The sequence below is a fragment of the Zeus faber genome (genome assembly GCF_960531495.2).
Source record: "Zeus faber genome assembly, chromosome: 9".
NCBI lineage: Eukaryota > Metazoa > Chordata > Actinopteri > Zeiformes > Zeidae > Zeus > Zeus faber.
The window spans coordinates 2,953,656-2,975,345 of NC_137197.1; the positions used below are offsets into that span (position 1 = coordinate 2,953,656).

Here is a 21,690-nt window from a genome sequence, read left to right on the forward strand (position 1 = left end):
TTGTTAACATACATTTTGTTTACATACGTTTTGTTTACATACGATTTGTTTACATACGTTTTGTTTAAATACGTTTTGTTTACACACGTTTTGTTTAAATACGTTTTGTTAACATACGTTTTGTTTACACACGTTTTGTTTACATACGTTTTTTTAAATACGTTTTGTTAACATATGTTTAGTTTACATACGTTTTGTTTACATACGTTTTGTTTAAATACGTTTTGTTTAAATACGTTTTGTTAACATACGTTTATTTAACATACGTTTTGTTTACACACGTTTTTTTAAATACGTTTTGTTAACATATGTTTTGTTTACATACGTTTTGTTTACATACGTTTTGTTTAAATACGTTTTGTTAACATACGTTTTGTTTACATACGTTTTGTTTAAATACGTTTTGTTAACATACTTTTTGTTTAAATACGTTTTGTTAACATACGTTTTGTTAACATATGTTTTGTTTACACACATTTTGTTTACATACGTTTTGTTTAATACGTTTTGTTTACATACGTTTTGTTTACATACGTTTTGTTTACATACGTTTTGTTTAAATATGTTTTGTTTACATACGTTTTGTTTACATACGTTTTGTTTACATACGTTTTGTTAACATACGTTTTGTTTACATACGTTTTGTTTACATACGTTTTGTTAACATACGTTTTGTTAACATATGTTTTGTTTAAATACGTTTTGTTAACATACGTTTTGTTAACATACGTTTTGTTTACATACGTTTTGTTAACATATGTTTTGTTTAAATACGTTTTGTTTAAATACGTTTTGTTAACATACGTTTTGTTTACACACGTTTTGTTTACATACGTTTTGTTTAATACGTTTTGTTTATATACGTTTTGTTAACATACATTTTGTTTACATACGTTTTGTTTACATACGTTTTGTTTACATACGTTTTGTTAACATATGTTTTGTTAACATACATTTTGTTTACATACGTTTTGTTAACATACGTTTTGTTTACATACGTTTTGTTTACATACGTTTTGTTAACATACGTTTTGTTAACATACGTTTTGTTAACATACGTTTTGTTTACATACGTTTTGTTTACATACGTTTTGTTAACATATGTTTTGTTTAAATACGTTTTGTTTAAATACGTTTTGTTAACATACGTTTTGTTTACACACGTTTTGTTTACATACGTTTTGTTTAATACGTTTTGTTTACATACGTTTTGTTAACATACGTTTTGTTTACACACGTTTTGTTTACATACGTTTTGTTTAATACGTTTTGTTTACATACGTTTTGTTTAATACGTTTTGTTTACATACGTTTTGTTTACATACGTTTTGTTTACATACGTTTTGTTTAAATATGGTTTGTTTACATACGTTTTGTTTACATACGTTTTGTTTAAATAAGTTTTGTTTACATACGTTTTGTTTACATACGTTTTGTTTACATACGTTTTGTTTACACACGTTTTGTTTACATACGTTTTGTTTACATACGTTTTGTTAACATACGTGTTGTTTACACACGTTTTGTTTACATACGTTTTGTTTATATACGTTTTGTTAACATACGTTTTGTTTACCTACGTTTTGTTTACATACGTTTTGTTTACATACGTTTTGTTTAAATACGTTCTGTTTACATACGTTTTGTTTACATACGTTTTGTTAACATATGTTTTGTTAACATACGTTTTGTTTACATACGTTTTGTTAACATGTTTTGTTAACATACGTTTTGTTTACATACGTTTTGTTTACACACGTTTTGTTTACATACGTTTTGTTTATATACGTTTATTAACATACGTTTTGTTTACACACGTTTTGTTTACATACGTTTTGTTTAAATACGTTTTGTTTACATACGTTTTGTTTACATACGTTTTGTTTACATACGTTTTGTTAACATATGTTTTGTTTAAATACGTTTTGTTTAATACGTTTTGTTTACATATGTTTTGTTTACATACGTTTTCTTTAAATATGATTTGTTTACATACGTTTTGTTTACATACGTTTTGTTTAAATACATTTTGTTTACATACGTTTTGTTTACATACGTTTTGTTTACATACGTTTTGTTAACATATGTTTTGTTTAAATACGTTTTGTTTGCATACGTTTTGTTTACATACGTTTTGTTTAAATGTGTTTTGTTTACATACGTTTTGTTTACATACGTTTTGTTTAAATATGTTTTGTTTACATACGTTTTGTTTACATACGTTTTGTTTACATATGTTTTGTTTACATTCGTTTTATTTACACACGTCCCTGTTTTACCAAACAGAAGCAACAGAACAACACTGGACTGAAGTTGCACATTTCAGAGTTCCATAGAACGCAGCATCATTTCAATATGAATATACAACATATCTCTGTAAAGTACTTAATACAGGATTGAATGTGTCCACAATCAGCGATCGCTTCCCTTCAAATATTCAACATAGCATATTATGATGTGATAAATGGAAATATTTAACCTTAAGTCACCCTTCATGCAGCTTTATTTGAAAGCAATTCTATCTAATGAAACATCTTATTACTCATTAGGAATTCCAATCAGCGGCAGAGGAAGTTTGTACAAACCTGACTTCACACCTCGTTCACTTTTCCTTCTCTCTCTCATATAGAAATTGTCATTCAAAGCAAAGTTCATCTTCCATCTGCGTCGCAGTGATATTGTATTAGTGTCTCCAGCGCAAACGACGACACGGCCCTCACACAAGATGAACCCCTTTCTCCTGCCTCCTTCCTCCTTCCTCCTCCCTCCTGCCTCCTTCCTCCTCCCTCCTGCCTCCTTCCCCCTCCCTCCTTCCCCCTTCCTCTCCCTCCCTCGCACCGTTCCAATCACCTATCACCTCCGCACCTTTAAATTGGATCCCTCCCTCCATCCCTACAACCTCCCACCCCCACCCCCACCCCCATGACTCCTCACATCATCAACACAATTTCATTTTAAAAACAGGAACATGACTCACCTTTCTTGTCCCCGAAGAAGAGGGTCTGCTGTGCAGGGTTGGACCACTGGAGGGAGGTGTTATCATTGAATTCCACGCGGCAGGTCATGTTGGCCGAGCTGCCCTCCACCACCGTCACATTCTGAGTGATGGGGAACTGACCTTGGCTCCCTGCGAGATTATGAGACGCAGTTTAAGAGTCAGTCACAGCCCAGACATGAAATAGATGAAATGGATGAAAAAGCTGTTTTCACTTTGGCTGCTGCCGCTGCCTGTCCGTGTTGGTTTTCATTGGAAACATATTAACATCCGGCTTTCACATCCAGAGCTTTCAGGGAAGAAGGATTGTTGGTCGTTATTTTGGTTTGATTGGCCCCTGGTACCCAACGCCGGGTCTGAGGCAGAGGCAGCGGCATCATTGCTCCATCGGTCAGTCAGCGTATGTGGAACTGATTTACCATCAAACTCGGCTCAGTTTCTCAACGTTCCGTTGTTCTGGAATCAAGGCTCTATGTACTGACTTTTCGGCAAATGCAATGAAATGTGTAGCTATGATTTGTTTGAATGAGGCTTAATGTGGGGGTAACTATGGTAACCGGCTGTGGTCACCCCTGCCCTTTCTATCTGTGCATGTTAATAGGAGAATGGTAAACACCGACTTCAGGTTTCAGTGGTACCCCTCTCCCACTGCACCGAAAACCCGGTAACACCCGCGAACAATCTGCATTTGTCACCAGGGGGAAAGGTAAAACCCGGGTTTCAGTCCCGGGTCAAATGACCCGGCAATAGGTCCGGGTTTTAATCGGCTCCGCCTCCGATCGGCTCTGATGCTAACAGGACACCCGGGTCGACGTGGCACGTGTGACGTTGGCACATAAATAGACCGGAATATCTGTGTATCATTCCATCATTTTATATCCCATTTAGAATCCAAAATAACAAGTATTTGACTTTTTTTCCGCATGGGGGAGCGTGAAATTGTGAGTGTGGGGATCACACCGTGGGGACCACAGCAGGGAACCCCCATGCTCCCCGCCGGGCCCCGCCCCCCCCCCCGCAGAAGGACCTGTGCACACTCACGGTGCTTTTACTGGAGCGTGGGGTGGTTTACAGCGTCACGTCGTTGTTTGTTTAAGTTGCTGTCTCCTCCACCGCTCTCCTCCAAATCACAATGGAACCAGGACACGCCCCTTTTCCGGTGTGTTTGTGACGTCGAAGGTGACGCACCGGGAAAAAAATCAGCATTTCTACCGGCAATGGGAAAGGTGTCAATCACCTTTTCTTTTGCAGGTTGACCGGGGATTAAAAAACCCGGGTCAACCTGCAAATGATGTTGTGAGATGGGAGACACATTATGTTTGGCACTAGCAGTGCGCTGCGATACAGGTCGCTTTTTAGTTTTTTTTGATTGCCTGTGAGGGGCCAAAATTGCCAATGCAATTATAACAATCATCATCAAACTGAGAAAAGGGTTAAAGCGTTGGCTGATGGCTGTCTATGATGGGGCTGAGAAGCAACACCCCACAATTTCCGAATTTTGTAAGAATCCTTAAATTGACATTACAACAAAGCAGCCTGTCAACTATTTCAAGGCACGTCAGTGCGGTCGAGCCAGAAATAAAGACATAAACGGGCAGAACGCCACCTGAGGAACATCAAGCGGATGAGGGCGAGGGAGCCGTGCTGCGACCCTGAAAGAAACTCAAAGAAATCAGAAAACTCCGCATGGAAAGAGCCGGGAACTTTGGAGCGTTGAAGAAGGAAACAAACAAATGAAGGAGGCGTGGGAGAAGTGAGCCTAAGAACGGATGCAGCACAATCAACAATTGCGGAAAGCGAGGTACGTGATTTCGGTACGAACAAAGTGCTTATGCATAATCTGCGCCTATTGAGACAACTGGAGGAAAAATGTGAGGATCTCCAAGACTCCGTCCAAGGAAGAGTCTAAGAATTTATTTGGCGCCTGAAAAATATGAAGGAAATGACATGAAGATGAAATGATGATTGAGTTTGTAGAAAACCTGATATGAGACAAACTGGATGTGAACGGTGAAATCCACGTTGAAGGAGCACACCGGGCAACTGGCGTACCGGGCAACTGGCTTCACACCGGGCAACTGGCTTCACAACGGGCAACTGGCTTCACACCGGGCAACTGGCGTACCGGGCAATTGGCTTCACACCGGGCAACTGGCTTCACAACGGGCAACTGGCTTCACAACGGGCAACTGGCTTCGCACCGGGCAACTGACTTCGCGCCGGGCAACTGGCTTCGCACCGGGCAACTGGCTTCGCACCGGGCAACCGACTTTGCACCGGGCAACCGACTTTGCACCGGGCAACTGGCTTCACAACGGGCAACTGGCTTCGCACCGGGCAACTGGCTTCGCAGCGGGCAACTGGCTTCGCAGCGGGCAACTGGCTTCGCAGCGGGCAACTGGCTTCGCAGCGGGCAACTGGCTTCGCAGCGGGCAACTGGCTTCGCAGCGGGCAACTGGCTTCGCAGCGGGCACAACCGGCATCACCAGGTCAATACGAGTCGGCTTCCAAAACCACAAGGAGAGGCAGACGCTGCTTCAAGCCATCGGGCAAAGAAGGACGTTTGGGTGAACGAGCGCAGGATATTTGGATGAAGACTTCACTCCCGAGTGTTTGAGCAGCGTGGAAAGTCCAGACAAGTAAGAAAACATGTTCAGGAAGTTCAGGAACAAGTCCAGCAAGTCAACCCATGTCCGGCGTAGAGACATTATTGGATTCTCTGGATGGTCATGAAAGAGCAGAGCACTAAGAAGGTCTGAGTGGATGGAAACACAGACTGACGTCCAGGGAGGGCGGCTCCCTGCGGCCGACCTGAAACAACGAAGCCACCGAGCCGCTCGGAAGCAATGTGTATGATTTTAAATATGATGTCCACCCGCTGGGCCATGTGTTTAATCACATCCGTGACGCTTGGAAATATTGACTGATGACGTGTTGAACGCCCATGTTGAATTGGATGACACTCACACACAAGTCTTGCGAACTTTACATTTACATTACATTTCACTGCATATATGTATGAAAGTATGTATATGTATGTGACAAATAAAAAATCTTGAATCTTGAATCTTTACGAAGATCAATGAATATTTGAAGATGCTTAAAAGTGGATTCAAAGTGAAAGCCTTATCTGAGACATGGTTAAATCAACAGAAAGGAATTGATTTCCATATTGAGGGTTATTGAGTTTGATTATATCAATAGAAGCAACAAGAGGGGATGGGGCGTGGCCCCGCATGTGGACGGTGACTTCAAATGCAAACCAGTAGAACATGATTTAATGGAATGAATAAATGTGGAAATTGAAATGGAAAGGATGATACTGATGTGACTTGTGTATACAGAACACCAGGGTCAAATGTAGAAATATGTACAGATAGTTTGGGGGAATTAATGAACAGGAAAGATGAGACACACTTATAATCTGCAGGGATTTCAACGCTGACCTCCTAAATGCATCCAACAAAAAACCACATCACATTTCCCGGATGCATCGTACAGTAGAGAGCCAGAGCCACGGCTCACCAAGCAGAATAACCTCCATTTCTGCAATATTGATCGATAATATACTTATAAACGCTGAGGAGAACAATGTTAAAGGTGGGCTAGTAATAAATGACATAAGCGACCATTTACCTGTATTTGCAATTTGTCAAATAAAGAGAAAGAAGGAGGAAATCGCAAACAGATATGTAACCCATGAAGCAAAAAAGCAGTAGAGGCATGAGCTCTGAAAAGAAGGGTGGAGGTACGAGGTGGGCGTAGCAGAAACATGCTGCATATGAGGCGTTTCTAAACAGATTCTCATATAATAATGTGTAAACATAAATGGAGTTTGAATAAAAAGGCCTTGGATGACAAAGGCCTCACAAAATGCATCCAAAAAGAAACGTCTACAGACGTCTCATACAACGAGGAACGCTGAGAAGCAAAAATAAATGAACAATTATAATGAGACGAGCCAAGAAATAATATCATAATCAAATGTAAAAAGAATATAAAAATGATGTCAAATATACAATTCTAAGCAGTGTCCTAAGCAGGAAATGAACAGTGTCCACAGGCTCCGTCCGCTCATTCCATCAACAACAACAACAACAACAACAACAACAACAACAAGGTTGATAAAAACACAAGTCAAGCGTTTCAACGAGCTCAATTCCTTTGTTTCTAAATGTTTGGCCCTAATCTTGCAAATTCTATTTAAAATGTGAAACGTGTTGGAGCCTGTTCCTTGGAGAGATGAGTGACACTTAAATTTGATCCATCGAAGCAAAATCCCAAAATAAGACACCGACTGATGGTGATGGGATGTGAACAGATTATTGATGTGATGTGTTTTCAGTCTTTCTTCACGTGTCACTTTCCACACAGAGTGAAAACGGCAGAGGTGACGCCACTTTTTAAAAGGGGAGTTTGACACAGCTTTACCAAAGAGCTTAAAAAACTGTTTGTACGAAAATGTGATACTTTCATTAAAAATAACACGTTGCTGAGTGAGAGTCTTTTGGACAAATCGATGGACAGCTTTAGCATCTAACTGTGAAGGCAGGAGTCTGGGTCTCCCCGTGTGTCTTCGAATGGATTCTCCATCTGCTACGATCGGCCTCACACTTGGCGAGTGCATCGCCGAGCACCCGAGGACGTACGGTGTCCGGTTTGGTTCAATTCGGACACAGGGCGCGCGTCATATGAATGAAGTTTCAATAAACAGAGCGGCGAGCCCAGGGGGGCGGGGCTTCCCGTGAAAGCGGTCGTCCCTTTCCGAACGGGCGTGTTTGGTGGGGGAACGCTTTTTCCTGGAGTTGCGTTGCATTACCGTGAGCGGAAGCCATTTTTAAAAGATGAAATGAAAGGAGAAGGACGTGGCTGGGGAGCGGTGCTGTTGTGGTGATGCTCTGCAGGACGCTGGGAAACAGCGGCGGCAGCGGTTTAGGGCAGAGGACACGGAGAGGGAAGTCAGTAGAACGCAGGAATCACACCGGGGCCCTTTTCTTTTCAGGGCCTGGAACAGTACACTCTGTTTCCCTCCCTGGTATCACATAATAACCTGATATCTGTTCAAATATATAGGACAGTATGAGACCCCCCCCCCCCCCCCACACCCTACACACCCTCCCCTGAGCAATGCACCGCCTGTTATTAATAGCCTGCTCACCTCACTAGAGGTGGGTTCTTCCAGGTCCACAAACTAAAAGTCCTTTCCAAGGTTTTTGAGTCAGCCGTCTTCTGACGCAGTGTTTCCAACCTCTCTGCTCCCACGGCACCTTCCACAAGGAAACACTAAACAATGGCACCGCACGCCCCCGCCGGGTCGGCAGCACAAAGTCAGAAACATCTAGATCTGTGCTTATCATGGCGGCCTCCTCGGACCGACGCCAGACCCTCGAGTCGTCCGTTCCCAGTGAACACTCTTCTAAATGATTCAGGAGCCACGCGCATGAAATGGTAAAAAGGAGCTTTTCAAGCTCTTCAAGCTCTTCAAGCCCCTCAGAGCACGTCACCCATCCACGCTCCCATCCACGCACCCGAGCAAGACACGGTGACAACCGGCTCACGGGGATTGCTCGAGGACTCCTCGGCAAACCGGCCCCGAGGATGGAGCCGCCGACCCAAGCTGCCAGGCGACGACTGCACCTCCGGAGCTACTGCTGCCAAAGACGGAGCGAGGTGAAAAGAATTCACTCATTCATCGTTCGAGAAGTGCATTAAAACAACTGAATCTGATGAACAAAGAGGCGGAAAATCCAACAATTCCTGATGGTTTTGGTATCGAACCATCACTATGAATAGTCCTGCAACTCGTTCTGCTGGACCTGATATTCTGGCTCGAACTGATGAATGACATGAATTAGAACCTTACCATTTTGATCTTGCAACACCAAAGCTCATTCCCACAATTTATCTTTTTTTTAAGGTGGAATTTGAACATTTGGCAACACCTGGCGAGCTCTCACGGCACTCACCGGCGCTTGGAAGAACCCCGTTCTGATAGATGCTCCAATGAGCGGGAGAGGTCCAAACGGTCCAAATAATGAGCGCCGTCGTCTGGCTCCGCCAACGGGAGGTGGGAAATAAAAACGCGGCGGGACTTTTACTTTTCCCGAAACGTCCGCCTCTACAGCTCACCGGCTGTCGGCCCGGCCCCGGTTCCTACGAGGCGGGCGATCGCAGGTGTGACTTAGCGTTCCCCGAGCACCGCACGCTGCCTTGCCGCGCCTATAGGGACGCGTGTAATTGGCCGTGGCCCAATTAGCCGCCGCCCCCCGCGTCCGGAGCGCCGGCCGGCTGTGAAATTGACACACAAGCCGCGACGCCGGGGCTCAGATCCACGTGACTCCCCCAATAACCAGCCTTCACAACCCGACCAGGTCTCATCACCCGGCCGGGCAGGAATTCACCCTCTTATTTGGGCATATTTGTACGTCTCATCTCGGCAAAGTCTCCTCATTTACATTCCAGAAACATTTCTCTGCACTTTGCTGCAACATTCTCTGAAAACAGAAGTCGGACGTCGACGGCGTTTTTTTGTTTTGTTTTTACTTGTAGAGGAGCAACTTAGAGACGGTGTTGCAGCTCAAATGTCCCTGAACACTGAAGGACTTCTTTCAGGGCACACACACACACACACACACACACACACTGAGGCTGAGTGAAACTGAGCTTCCAGTTGGATTCGAGTCCCAGCGAAGGCAGGTTCAGCTGTTTCCCACGTGATGTTTTTTAACTGTATTCAGCTTTTACATTTTTATGCATTTATTCTGTTTTGCTTTTATATAACGTCTTGCATGCCTTACATAAAGCACTTTGAATTGCACCAATAAACTTTTCAATTAACCTTCCTATTTCCAGGGTAAGCGAGGCGGGGACCGAGCACCGGACCCTGGACCTGGGGGTGTTTGGTCCGACCCCTAGGCAAACAGGGAGCCCTCCTCTTGAATAATGAGTCGTAGCGAAGCGCGGCGCTGGAAGCTGGAGCTCACCTCAGAACCCGGGTGTGAAGTCCACCCAGAGCGCTTGGTCTGCTCGGGTCTCGTGCTCACTGCGTCCGGCAGCGAAGGTGACATTGCGGGCTGGGCCGCCGGGATCCCGGGACCCCGGGACCCCGGGACCCCGGGAGCGCCCGCCTGCCTCATTAGTTCGCCTCGCCGGGGGATGAGAGGAGACGGCCGCGGGCGGAGGTCCCAGCCCGTCCCCCGACCTTCACCGTCCCCGATTGAGACGGTCGTCAGCACCGGGTGACGGTAAGGCGGGTTATAAAAATGGGAAGGCTGATGGGAATTAGAATGGCATCGCCGAGCTCAGTTCATTTGCATAGACGAGGAGTTTGACTCGGCGGCTTTGCCCGTTACGTAAACGGTAATTTCCCTCGACGGACGAAGCCGAACCTCCCGTGAGCCGGGTCGTCCGGTGCGTGGCGTCTCTGTGGTTTCAGGCCTGATCGCCATCAGACGCGTTCCGCAGGAGTCAGGACTCGGAGAGAAGTGGGTCGGACGACCGCTAAAAATGGCCGAGCCCTGCGGTGGGAAGATGAGGGGAAAGCGCTCGCAACGCGGGAGCGGAGGAACCAGGTGCGAAGGGCGTGAGTTCAAGGTCGAGCTCTAACCTTGAGATGCTTCCACGCGCCATCGCGCCACTCCGACTCGCTCCTCTACCTGCTTTCCGCACAATGTGTCGGGTTTGTCATCACGTTCAGGGGAAGACCAGATGGGTATGAACACGTGGCACTTCAGCCCTGCAGGCAGGTTGAACCGCCTCGACGCCGGCGTGAGCGGCATCACTAACAACATAGCTGGAGATTTTTCACAAGATCTTTATTTAGGCGACGATGTCTGAGCGTGTGATCTCAGGTACCAGAGCGTCGGCGGACGGCGAGGGCACGGGCTCCCTGCTTCAATGTTCCCCAAACTCCAGCGTCCTGTCATAACGGAACCCTCGACGCAGGAGAGCCAGTTCTATTTTGAGGGAACGAGCGGAGCGTGGCGGGGCCGCTCCGTCCGCAGAGCGGCTGACTCGAGGGAAGCTGCCCTTCAGCCAGGCACTCAACCCCAACCTGCACGGAGGGAGGGGAGCCGCCCAGCAGAGGAGCACGCCGCTGCGTCGGACGCGGGGGGGTGAGCACGAGCAAAACCAAACTGGGGGCAAGTCTGATCCAGCCCAGGGAATGTCGTGGTCACAGCGGGGAGGGCGTGGCCTTGCACCTCGGACGATCCCAAAATTTGCGATACAGCGAGACAGGACCCGGATGAGTGGAAGGCGTGTTTACTAACCACCGCTGAGCGGGAATTGTTCTTTTCCTAGATTGGGGAACTCTTTAATTAACAGCAGTGGCAGTGCAGCGCATCCAAAACACGGTAGAACCTCATTCCTCCAGCAGTGGATCAGGAGGTGGAAACAGGAATGACCTCGCAAACTGTTTCCAAATCAATCCAATTTGGTTTTGTTCAACTTCACTTGAGATAAATGTACGAATGTCAGTAACGCGTCACCTTAAAGTGAATACATTACATTATATATTTGTTCTGACAGATCCGCTACAACATCTGAACATCCTCCTATCCCTACATCTGTGGCTTTAAGGGGAAGTTCAAATTCAGCTGCAGTTCAGCAGACGGCCACCAGAGGGTGCGAGGGAAAAAGAAGACACTTCTCACTGGGAATAAGAGTCAACGCGTCTCCGTCGAGCCTTGAGGGTTTCAATATCAAAGCCCGCTTCTTCTAATGAGCGTCTGGCTTGAGATTTTGAAAACGATCGCTCCGGTTTATACGGCCATTAAGGCCGGAAAGTGCAAAGCCAAAGTCGAGGCCTCAGATGGTCTCTGCAGAGAGCGGCGGGTGACGGCTCAAGAGCTAACAGAACAACTCTTCCTCCTCTCCTGCTGCGAAACACTCGTCATTAGCGACTCGGCGTCCCGGAACCTGGCACGACCGCCTCACACGCCCGCGTGAAAAATCAGTTTGTTCATGTTGCGGCCGATCCTCCATTGACTGATTGATAGTGAACACGAGCCGCCGTCCTCTCGGTCGCAGGTGCTCGGGCTCCGTGTTCCCCCGACGGCCGCCACGGGCTGGAGAAGCCGCACAGGGAGCGGCGCCGCCAGAGGAACAAACCCAGGTATCGGCCGCGGGAAAAGCCTCAAAGCTTGATTGGGGAGAAACTCTTAAACCCGATTCTGAAATTGCTTGACCCCGTCGCGGTGCGTTAGGCCGTGAAGTGAAGCAGAACTTTGGGTGGCCTTGTCGGTATTACAGTACGCGCCGAGAAGACGCCGGATCCGGGGATAGAGGCGGCGTCCGCCCTCCGTGGCGCTTTGCTCCGGCACTCCAGGCACACTTTAAAGAACGTTGATCAAGAGACGCGACATTATAAAAAATAAATATATAAAATCGGCGTGTGAGGAGTCAGGTGGGCGCTGGGTTGTTGGACACGGCTCCCGGGGGGAGGGGAAAAAAAACAAAACAAAGAAAGAAAATGGACGACGACGACTCCTTTGTTATTTCTCAAAATGCAGTTGTGTAAACTAAACAGGGTTTGGTTTATTCATTGATTCTTGGACTCAGCGTATCTCCCTCGGTGCTGCTCAACAGCCGCTCTCCCTCGACACCCATCACATCTTTCAGGGTTTTTTTTATTTTATTGTATTATTTTTTTTTTTTGGTGCCGGTGGCTTCTCACAGACGTGTTTCATCTTCGTTCTCCTTCATTTGTCTCCGTATGGGTGGAGCGGAGTGGCCGCTCCGAGGTGGCGCTGGGAGATGATGGTCCGCATGGAGGTGGGCCGCGGCGGCAGGTCATCGCTCGCAGTGTCGGCGCTCGGGAGATTACTCCGTTTGTTTTCAAGAGGCGGGGCCGGCGCCGCCGCCTCGTCTCGAAAAGCAGAAGCGCGACGGGAGAAAGAAGCTTCCCCTCAACACGCCCTGAGCCTGAAATATTCACTGGTTTCTCTCTTGATCGGACCGTAAGCAGCCGTGGAGTGAGACAGCGCATCATGTCAAGGTTCATGTGATTTTACATGTGTATTAACTTGAAAATATGTCATAAATTTGACCTTTATTATTATCTAATAGAACCCACATTTTGTAATAACTTGCACAACAGGAACAAATGTGACCTTTACTATTATATAACAAAACCTGAATTTGGAATAACTTGCAAAGTTGTAATAAATCGACCTTAATTATCATGTAATATCAGCCGCATTTTGTATTTACTTTCCAAAATATAATTGATTTTACCTTTATTATAATATAACCAGTTCTTATAAAATAACGCCCACATTTTGTAATAAACACCTTGATAATGACATGAATAAAGACATTGTTATAACACACCACCGATGCCTCATTCATTTTTATCAAATGTCACACTCTACTATTTGGGAAAATTTCACAGGAGGATTGAAAGGATGGTCTGTGCACTCGCAGTGATCAGCCGCCAACAGTGAAACGTGAAAATGAATTTAGAAAGAAGTAAATCACAGAATGTGCAAAAATGAGTCATTACCACCTGTTTGCAGATCACATGACTCAGTTCACTCTTTTAAATCATGATCGTTGCTCGTCTTTGCGAAAGAAAACTGGTGGAAACTGCAGAAGCAGGAAGCGCCAGCGGCGGCACCGCTTCGGCTGCTTCTGGATTTTCATCGTCACACGGTCGGTCTGACTATAAAGTAATAAACAAATAAAACAACAAATAAAGCTTTTGACGTGTGAGACGTGAGACGCGAGCGACATCTCTTTTGCAGAATATAATTAGGGAATAAGTGCAGGAGGAATCACCCAGAAGCCTCTGGGTTTCAGCTCAATGCTCCAAATAATGGAGCGGCTCGGCGAGCAGCCAAGCGGGCGGCTGCGGAATGAAGAAAGAAAACAAAATGGATCTAAAATATAGTTTGATATAGAGCGGCTGCGCTGCTTCATTGCTGGCTAATAGTGATTTTCTCATGAAATACCTTTTTGGGCCGTTTATTGAAATCTCTGGAGCTTTTTATTACAAGGGCAAACAGCTGATGTGCATCTGTCTGTATGCTGATAGGTCTGAAGTGGCTGCTGATAAAAGCCCAAAATACAATATAATAATAAAACATCATAATATAATATCATATAATATTCTAATATAATATAGTAATGTACTGTAGTGCAGACAGGGTTCTGTCAGGAATCAGTAAGTGACACATGGTGATATTTAGACAAGTATTTGTGTAATCTTGATATTGAATTACCAAAGATTACAATCTAATAACAAAGTTCGATTACAAAGACATTGTTTTTAGTTTTCATCCAGCTATTGTTATTTTCACTACATGTTTTGAGGTAAAAGTAACTGAAATGGGTCAAATATACCAAAAAAAGACCAAAGCTCTGATTCTAAAAATGAAGTTATTTTAATTGCAACAGAGAGATGGCTTCGGTGTTTATTCATCTTCAATGAAATCAATGTAAAAAAAAAACCTGTAAAACATTTGTTGACATTTAAAAACGGAGGAAATCTGAGATTTCCCCAAACAGTCGTAATAAATCATTCAAGACGGAGGAAACATGAGGTGTTTGTCATCGTAACAGTGTGCTTTCCGGTAGCAATTTGAGAAATGTAAGAAAAACAATATTAACATTACCAAATACTTGAAATGGATCATGATCCTTAAAAATCAAACTGAAAAGCAAGTGACTTTTTTTATCTTAATTTTGCCAGATGCCTTCTCTCCACAATAATGTTCGGTTTGCGAGTCGACCGTTCACTCACTGAATCGCAATTTAAGGAGCTTGTTTTGGGGCACGTTGCTGTGCATGTGCGACTCGCTGCCCGTGGCTCCTCTGCTTCACACGCTTTGGGATTCAATGAATCGGCGCGCGGTGTCCGGCCGCGGCTACAGAACCGTGAACAAAACCAACGACTCCTCATTGCCGGAGTGACTCCGCTCCCACGATTCAATCCAAACAACCGGTTCGCTACGAGCGACTCGTCCGGGACCCTGACGTCACCGGGCGGAAGTGACTCTTCGAGGCGGATCGTTGGGTGCCTCCACCGCCGCTGGGCGAGGCGGAACGGCCGAATCGTTTCCAATCTTTCGTCACAGACTACACCTGGGCCTCCATCTCCATCCACTTTACTCTTCTCCACCTCCATCTCATGAGGACCTCCATCCACTTAACTCTTCTCCACCTCCATCTCATGAGCATCTCATCCCCCTTTACTCCTCTCCACCTCCATCTCATGAGGACCTCCATCCACTTTACTCTTCTCCACCTCCATCTCATAAGGACCTCCATCCACTTTATTCGTCTCCACCTCCATCTCGTGAGAATGGCTTTGTCAGTCACTTTGGACGTGGATGTTGTGATGTCATTTCATTGAAATGCTGCTGCTGTGAAGACCGGAACGTCAGCGGGAGGAGCCGTGCGCTCACCTCGGGAACCAGCCAGTACGTGGGTGTCAATCCAGCAGATAAATCAACAAATACAATAAGTAAGTTGGATGGAACCCCCACCCGTGTCCCCACCCAACCACGGGCATTAACCGTGCAACATAGTGTAATAAATAAGTAATAGTATTGTAATACTGTATACCTACTCATCCATTTGGATCCTTGGCCGTATTGTTGTATACACACAAATTCATCCTGTACAGTATCATCTATATTTTATGTATAAAATAAAATATCGATGAATTCATATGTATACCATAATAGGGGGATGGATAATAAGCTATACTTGCAACCATACTGCCATTTTGCCCCGGCTAAATGCTTGAAATGTTCATTTAATTTTCAAAATAAATAGCTTTTATTGTTGTTATTGTCATTTATTTTTCAATTACTAGAAGAATAACAAAGTACTTTCCAATAAATTCAGCTGTGGACATTGAACTTGACTGATCCTGTGCATCACATTTTGTGTGTTGTATGGGTGCATTGATGCATAGTTGGCTCTTATTTTGCATCTCTGCCTGTTGATTTTGCAGACTTCTTCTTGACGCTCACTGCAGCACGGCAGCGATCCTCCCACGGGAAACTGTGGAGATGCCCTGAAGATGAGTCCGAGTGTGAAAAGTCTTTTTTTGAACCTTGATGCTGACGTTGATAGATTTACAGAGTCGACAGAGTTGGCACCGCTCTTCAGAACACCACGCGCAGGTGGAGGCATTAAAGTCCGAGGCCGGAGTCGTGCTCCCCCGGCTCGCTCCGTGCGTCTAAAGTTTCCAACTTTTATCGGATTCTCTGACGAGTCGACTCGGCGGCAGATTGATGAAGAGCCGGCGAATCAGGATTCCAATCAATGTCAACACCACGCCGGTGGAGCCCGACAAACAGGCTTTTTGGTATTTCCCGCCGATCGCAGCGGCTGCCGCTCATCGAGGACGGAGGATGGAGCATGGAGTGCAGATCCAGGCCTCCATCAGTTTATTTCCTGGTTAATGTTGCAGACTGACTTTTACCGTTATGAATATTCAATGAGTGAGTCTGGAGTGCAGCCGGACGCTCCGGACGCTCCGACTTTTAACAGGAAACGCTGCAACCAGCTTGCTGGACACAACGGAGGTGTAGGTGCACACCAGGTGTGTGACTTTGTTGTATGTTTACTTTTCCAATAGTACTCTGTAAAGTTTACTGTGAGTTTTACTGTATATTTCACATTTTGCCCCTTAACACTTTCATTTGTCATATTCTTATTTTCATATTTTTATTCTCTTGTTTGTTATTATTAACACCTTTTGTTTTGATCTGAGCTGCTGCCACACTGCAGCCTCCCTCTGGGGATGATTCAAGTATCTGTCCATCTGTCTATCATCCATCTACCTTCCTATCCATCCCTCCATCCATCCATCCATCCATCCATCCATCCCTCCATCCATCCATCCATCCATCCCTCCCTCCATCCATCCATCCACCCACCCATCCATCCATCCATCCATCCATCCACCCACCCACCCATGCATCCATCCATCCATCCACCCACCCACCCATGCATCCATCCATCCATCCACCCACCCACCCATCCATCCATCCATCCACCCACCCACCCATCCATCCATCCATCCCTCCATCCATCCATCCATCCATCCCTCCATCCATCCAGCCACCCATCCATCCATCCATCCATCCACCCATCCATCCACCCTGCATCCGTCTATCGTTGCAGACTGACGGCAGCAGGCGAAAATAGGTTTGATATCAGTGTATTATGTCAGTATAACTAAATAAAAGTGTGAGATAAGGGACATTTTTGGCATGCCATGTGAATTACATTTACAATATTTCGCTGAACACACTATTACATCCTGGTACTTTCCAAATACTATTTGATGCAGGACAATGCTTTCAGACTTATTAAACCCTCATTTCGCGTCCTCAACAGTGTGCTAGAAGGACATTTTGGACCTTCCACGCTGTGTTAAATGTTATCAATGACATAACAAGGTGAATGGAAACCTCTACTACATCAAATCATACTACGAAACGGAAAAAATAAAAAAGTCTCAAACTATTGAGGTGTCTGGAAGGTTTGAGGTGAATAGGTCACTGAGCTCCCAAAGCTGAGATATAGTGCGGTCATAATATTAACTATGTTACTATTAGATTTATTGCTTGAGAAAGAACAACAACGGGTCTGTTCAGAGGCCCTATGGGAGAGGAATTTTGTTTATTCCTCCAGCTCGACCAGAGGAGGAAAAGTTTCGATTTATGACAGGACATAGGCTGAGCAGGCACCTATGGGTTGGATTCAGATGTGGTATGTTATCTCTGTACAGCTTTAAAAGCGAATGCTGAGCGTCACTTGAGAGAGATTCCATCCGGCTCGGGTCTCTCCCAGGACATCCATGGCAAGTCTGGTTTGATGCTGATTTGTGTAATAAAATAATTATTTTATTCAAGTCAGTGTCAGCGGTCACTCCTTCATTCTTCAGCACATCACACCCATCAAGAAACTAAACTACACTATCATTAAATATTCCAATCAGACCAAAATCTGATTGGTTCACCCGCGATGACACCATTTTGACCTTTCCCAAACAATCTTTACAGGAAAAGAATTGGGAGAAGAAACATATTGGTGTGCTTCATTTCGGTGCAGCCTGAAAGGTCAGCGCTGTCTCAAAAAAAGGGAATTTCGTGGCGGCTGTGTAATAGGAGAACTAGAACTGTTGCTCCAACGTCAGCAGCAATGATAAATGTGCATCACAAGAAAAGTGACAAGTCAAGGCTTTTCAAATGTTGTTCCATTTCAAATGCCATAAACTGGGTTTGTTTGGAGCGTTTAAGCGACTAAGGAGGAGACTTGTTTATACGTGAGGGAAATAATCCAACACAGCCATCAGTGAATCCTGCTGCTCAAGAAATTGGGCATTAATAGTGTTTAACCGTCCAATATATAAACTCAAGTCATATATTTAACTCAGGGTGTGGATGTTTTAAGAGCCAAACGACGCTCCGCAGCAGCAGGATGAGTCACTGCACAAGACGCAGCATTTGATCAGAAAAGCAGCGTCTCCCACCCCCTTACACCTAGAAATAAACAGGAAAGCACCGGGTACTAGAGGTAAATACATGAGTAGAGGTGAATAGAGAGGAATGTTAATAGAGATACATCGAGATAAATAGAGATGAATAGAGATGAATGTGAATAGAGATAAATAGAGATAAATAGAGATAAAGAGATAAGTAACGTTCGTGTGTCTTCTCTAAACCCTAACCTAAACATGGCAGCTGGATTACTTTGTAATTCAATGTGTAAAAACCATCAAGAATGTCAAGAATATCAATATCTAACCAACTATCTAATCACATTTTCCCATTGGCCCTTTTCTGTCCATTACTAATAATAAAAAAACTAAAAATAATTATAATTGTTATTACTATAAAAACAATGTACTATTATTATTATTATTATTATTATTATTATTATTATTATTATTATATTTATTTATTATTGTAATATTTAAAATAATAATAATAATAATAATAATAATAATAATAATAATAAATATAGGTGCAGGCAGCAATACACAGGTCCAGTTTAGTGGTGTTAGATATGAATTACAGTTCTCCGGTAAGGGGGCGTGGCTGGTATATATAGTGTATATAGTGTATATAGTATATATAGTGTATATAGTGCATATAGTATATATAGTGTATAAAGTGTATACACTATATATTTGAATAATTTATTAAATGTTATAACTAACTACAGTTGAAGATGACATACAACCAGGGCTTAATATGTATGAAATTTCTACTAGTATTTGATGAACAACCTGATGTGTTCTTCTAGTCGTGTTACCTGTGCTGCACGGCCTGGGTGTCGGGTGTTGATTACATTTCACGGACCCATTAGTGCATCTTCTAACATTTAATCAAGATCATTATCACAATTGTTGTATTTTCTATTTCCTAGTGTCTACTGTTTATTGCTGCTCTGCAAGTCTGCATGCATGGCTGAACGCCCTGAGATGGTATTTGTTGTTGCTCTGCGTGGCTTGTGTTCTGTGCTGACGATTCCTGTTGCTGTTTTTATGGCGTCCGTGGCGTCGTCTTCGTTCTGTGAATTTTATCACTTCAGGGGTTTCAAAACATCTCGCCCAAGGACTGCGGTTGAAAGTCAGCCAGCTGGCCAACACTGGCACACTCACAGAAACATTTGCAGATTTAGACATCCTGCCGGAACGCCATCCGGGACCGGAACCCATTTGACGTCAACCCCTGTCGACCCTCCCGTCCCCCCCGGGATTCACAATGGTGACGCAGTGACGATTCTCTGTGACCAATCACAAGTCTGCAGTGTTTCCACATCAGCGACAGGTGACAAAAAAGCTTATTACTAACTCCTTCTACAAATGTCGTCCCATGTGGATCAAACTTGGAGCGCAGTGTGTGTGGACAGCCCTGAAAATAAATATCAATAATTTGTGTCCGTGGGTTCGACTGTTTCTGAGCTGTGATAATGGTGATAATGGATCCCAACAAAAACAAGAGGAATAATAATAATAATAGTATTATTATTATTATTATCATTATTATTATTATTATTAATAATAATAATAATAATAATAATAATAATAATAATAATAATAATAATAATTATAATAATAACAATTCCACCAGGTGGAATTATTCCACAAGGTGGCCAAACTGAAAAGTCTTGGGCATATTGTGTCTTTTTTTAGTTGAGCCTAAATACAATTTTTGCATTGTTGAGTTCCAATTGAGTCCAACATGTTAGAGATGTAGTTACTGGTTCAGGTGCCTGACGGATTCAACAAGCTGGTTTCAATGCAAAACCACCTCCATGTTCTTCAAATTATCTTCATCACTTCACAAGAAGAGCTATAACAAGGACATTCCTCAGTTTTTATATCCTTTAATGTGCCCCGCTTCTGCAGTGTGATATTGTTGTTGGATGTTGGTTCTTTACGCCTTGTTATTTTATCATATCTTAGGTCATTATATAACTTCTAATTTGTTTAAAAGGCTGGTGAATCAATTAAGCGACTATTAATAAACGCGGTGCTGTCATTGTGTTATCTCCATATGCTGCTTTGCATGACTCCTTATATTTTATATAATATTCTATTTGCATCCCATTGAACATAACTACACTGTATGTTCCTGAGCTGGTTATTACTTTGTTGGATTTCACTTTGTTGAGCTGTTTATCACTTTTTCCCCCCAGGAATCAACACAGTACCTTATCTCATCTTAATCCATGGCCCGCGTGCCACCAGTGGAACAGGCCTGATCTGGAGCATAGAGCTGCTCTATGTTTAGTGGAATGCAGTGTGTGTGGTTAACGGCGCTTGGATCAATTTTCAGAACAAAAGATCTCATAGCAGATCTGATAAGGCGACCGAACGTGCAGCGACCACCGCGGCACCCTGCCTCCATGCATACATCCCGTGATGCTAAACGCCTCCGTCGGCTGATGGGAGTCGTCCCGTTGCCCCCGCGGCCCCCCGGCTGACAGCGCGTTGGCCCCCAACACGGCGACCTGTCCTTCAGCTTTAGCCTCCGTCAGGGAGGACGAGCGGCGGCCACGAAGGTGCGGTCACACCACCGGGGACGTGGCCACGGCGTGGAGCCGAGCGGCATGGAGCCCAGCGGCGTGGAGCCCAGTGGCGTGGAGCTGAGAGGGGTGGAGCCCAGCGGGGTGGAGCCCAGCGGGGTGGAGCCCAGCGGGGTGGAGCCCAGCGGCGTAGAGCCCAAGAGGTGGAGCCCAAGGGGTGGAGCCCAGTGGCGTGGAGCCCAGCGGCTCTCGTCTCGGCGGCAGGTCTCTGTGCACTTGACTTTTTTGGGGCGTGTTGGCTCCAAATGGACTGGCTGCTGTCAACATTTCAAACTTCTAACCTTTTCCCTATTTAATTTAAATTATATAGATCAATTTTTTATTTATTTATTAAAATGGTGTTGCAATTTACTTCATAAAATAAATAACCTGTAGAAAAAAATATGTAAATAATTTCACCATCCGTCCAATAAAGAATTGTCCACATTGGAGAAACATAAAATGACGTGTTCATTATTTTATCGATAGTTTAAGGGACCTTTTTCATTTAAAAAAATAGCCTCATCACAAACAATGATGCAGTGCTTCGGGCGTCCATTTCCCAAAGACCAGCGCAATTGAGAACGTATCTTCCCTCCTACCGGCTTTCGGCCGCGCCCGGCGCCGCCCTCCTGCAGCCGAGGAAGCCGAGCTCCATT

The 21,690-nt window shown here is 44.6% G+C and overlaps 1 protein-coding gene across 1 annotated transcript in view; it reads right to left on the bottom strand.

Annotated features, from left to right (window-relative positions):
• Window positions 1-21,690, bottom strand: part of cadm2b (cell adhesion molecule 2b) — a gene marked incomplete at its 3' end in the record, with an annotated part of 70,951 nt that overhangs the window by 44,572 nt on the left and 4,689 nt on the right. The window contains exon 2 of the mRNA XM_080006466.1: window positions 2,978-3,127. Within this exon, the coding sequence (XP_079862592.1) occupies window positions 2,978-3,065 (88 nt within the window). The 5' untranslated portion in view covers window positions 3,066-3,127. The remainder of the gene's footprint in view (window positions 1-2,977; window positions 3,128-21,690) is intronic.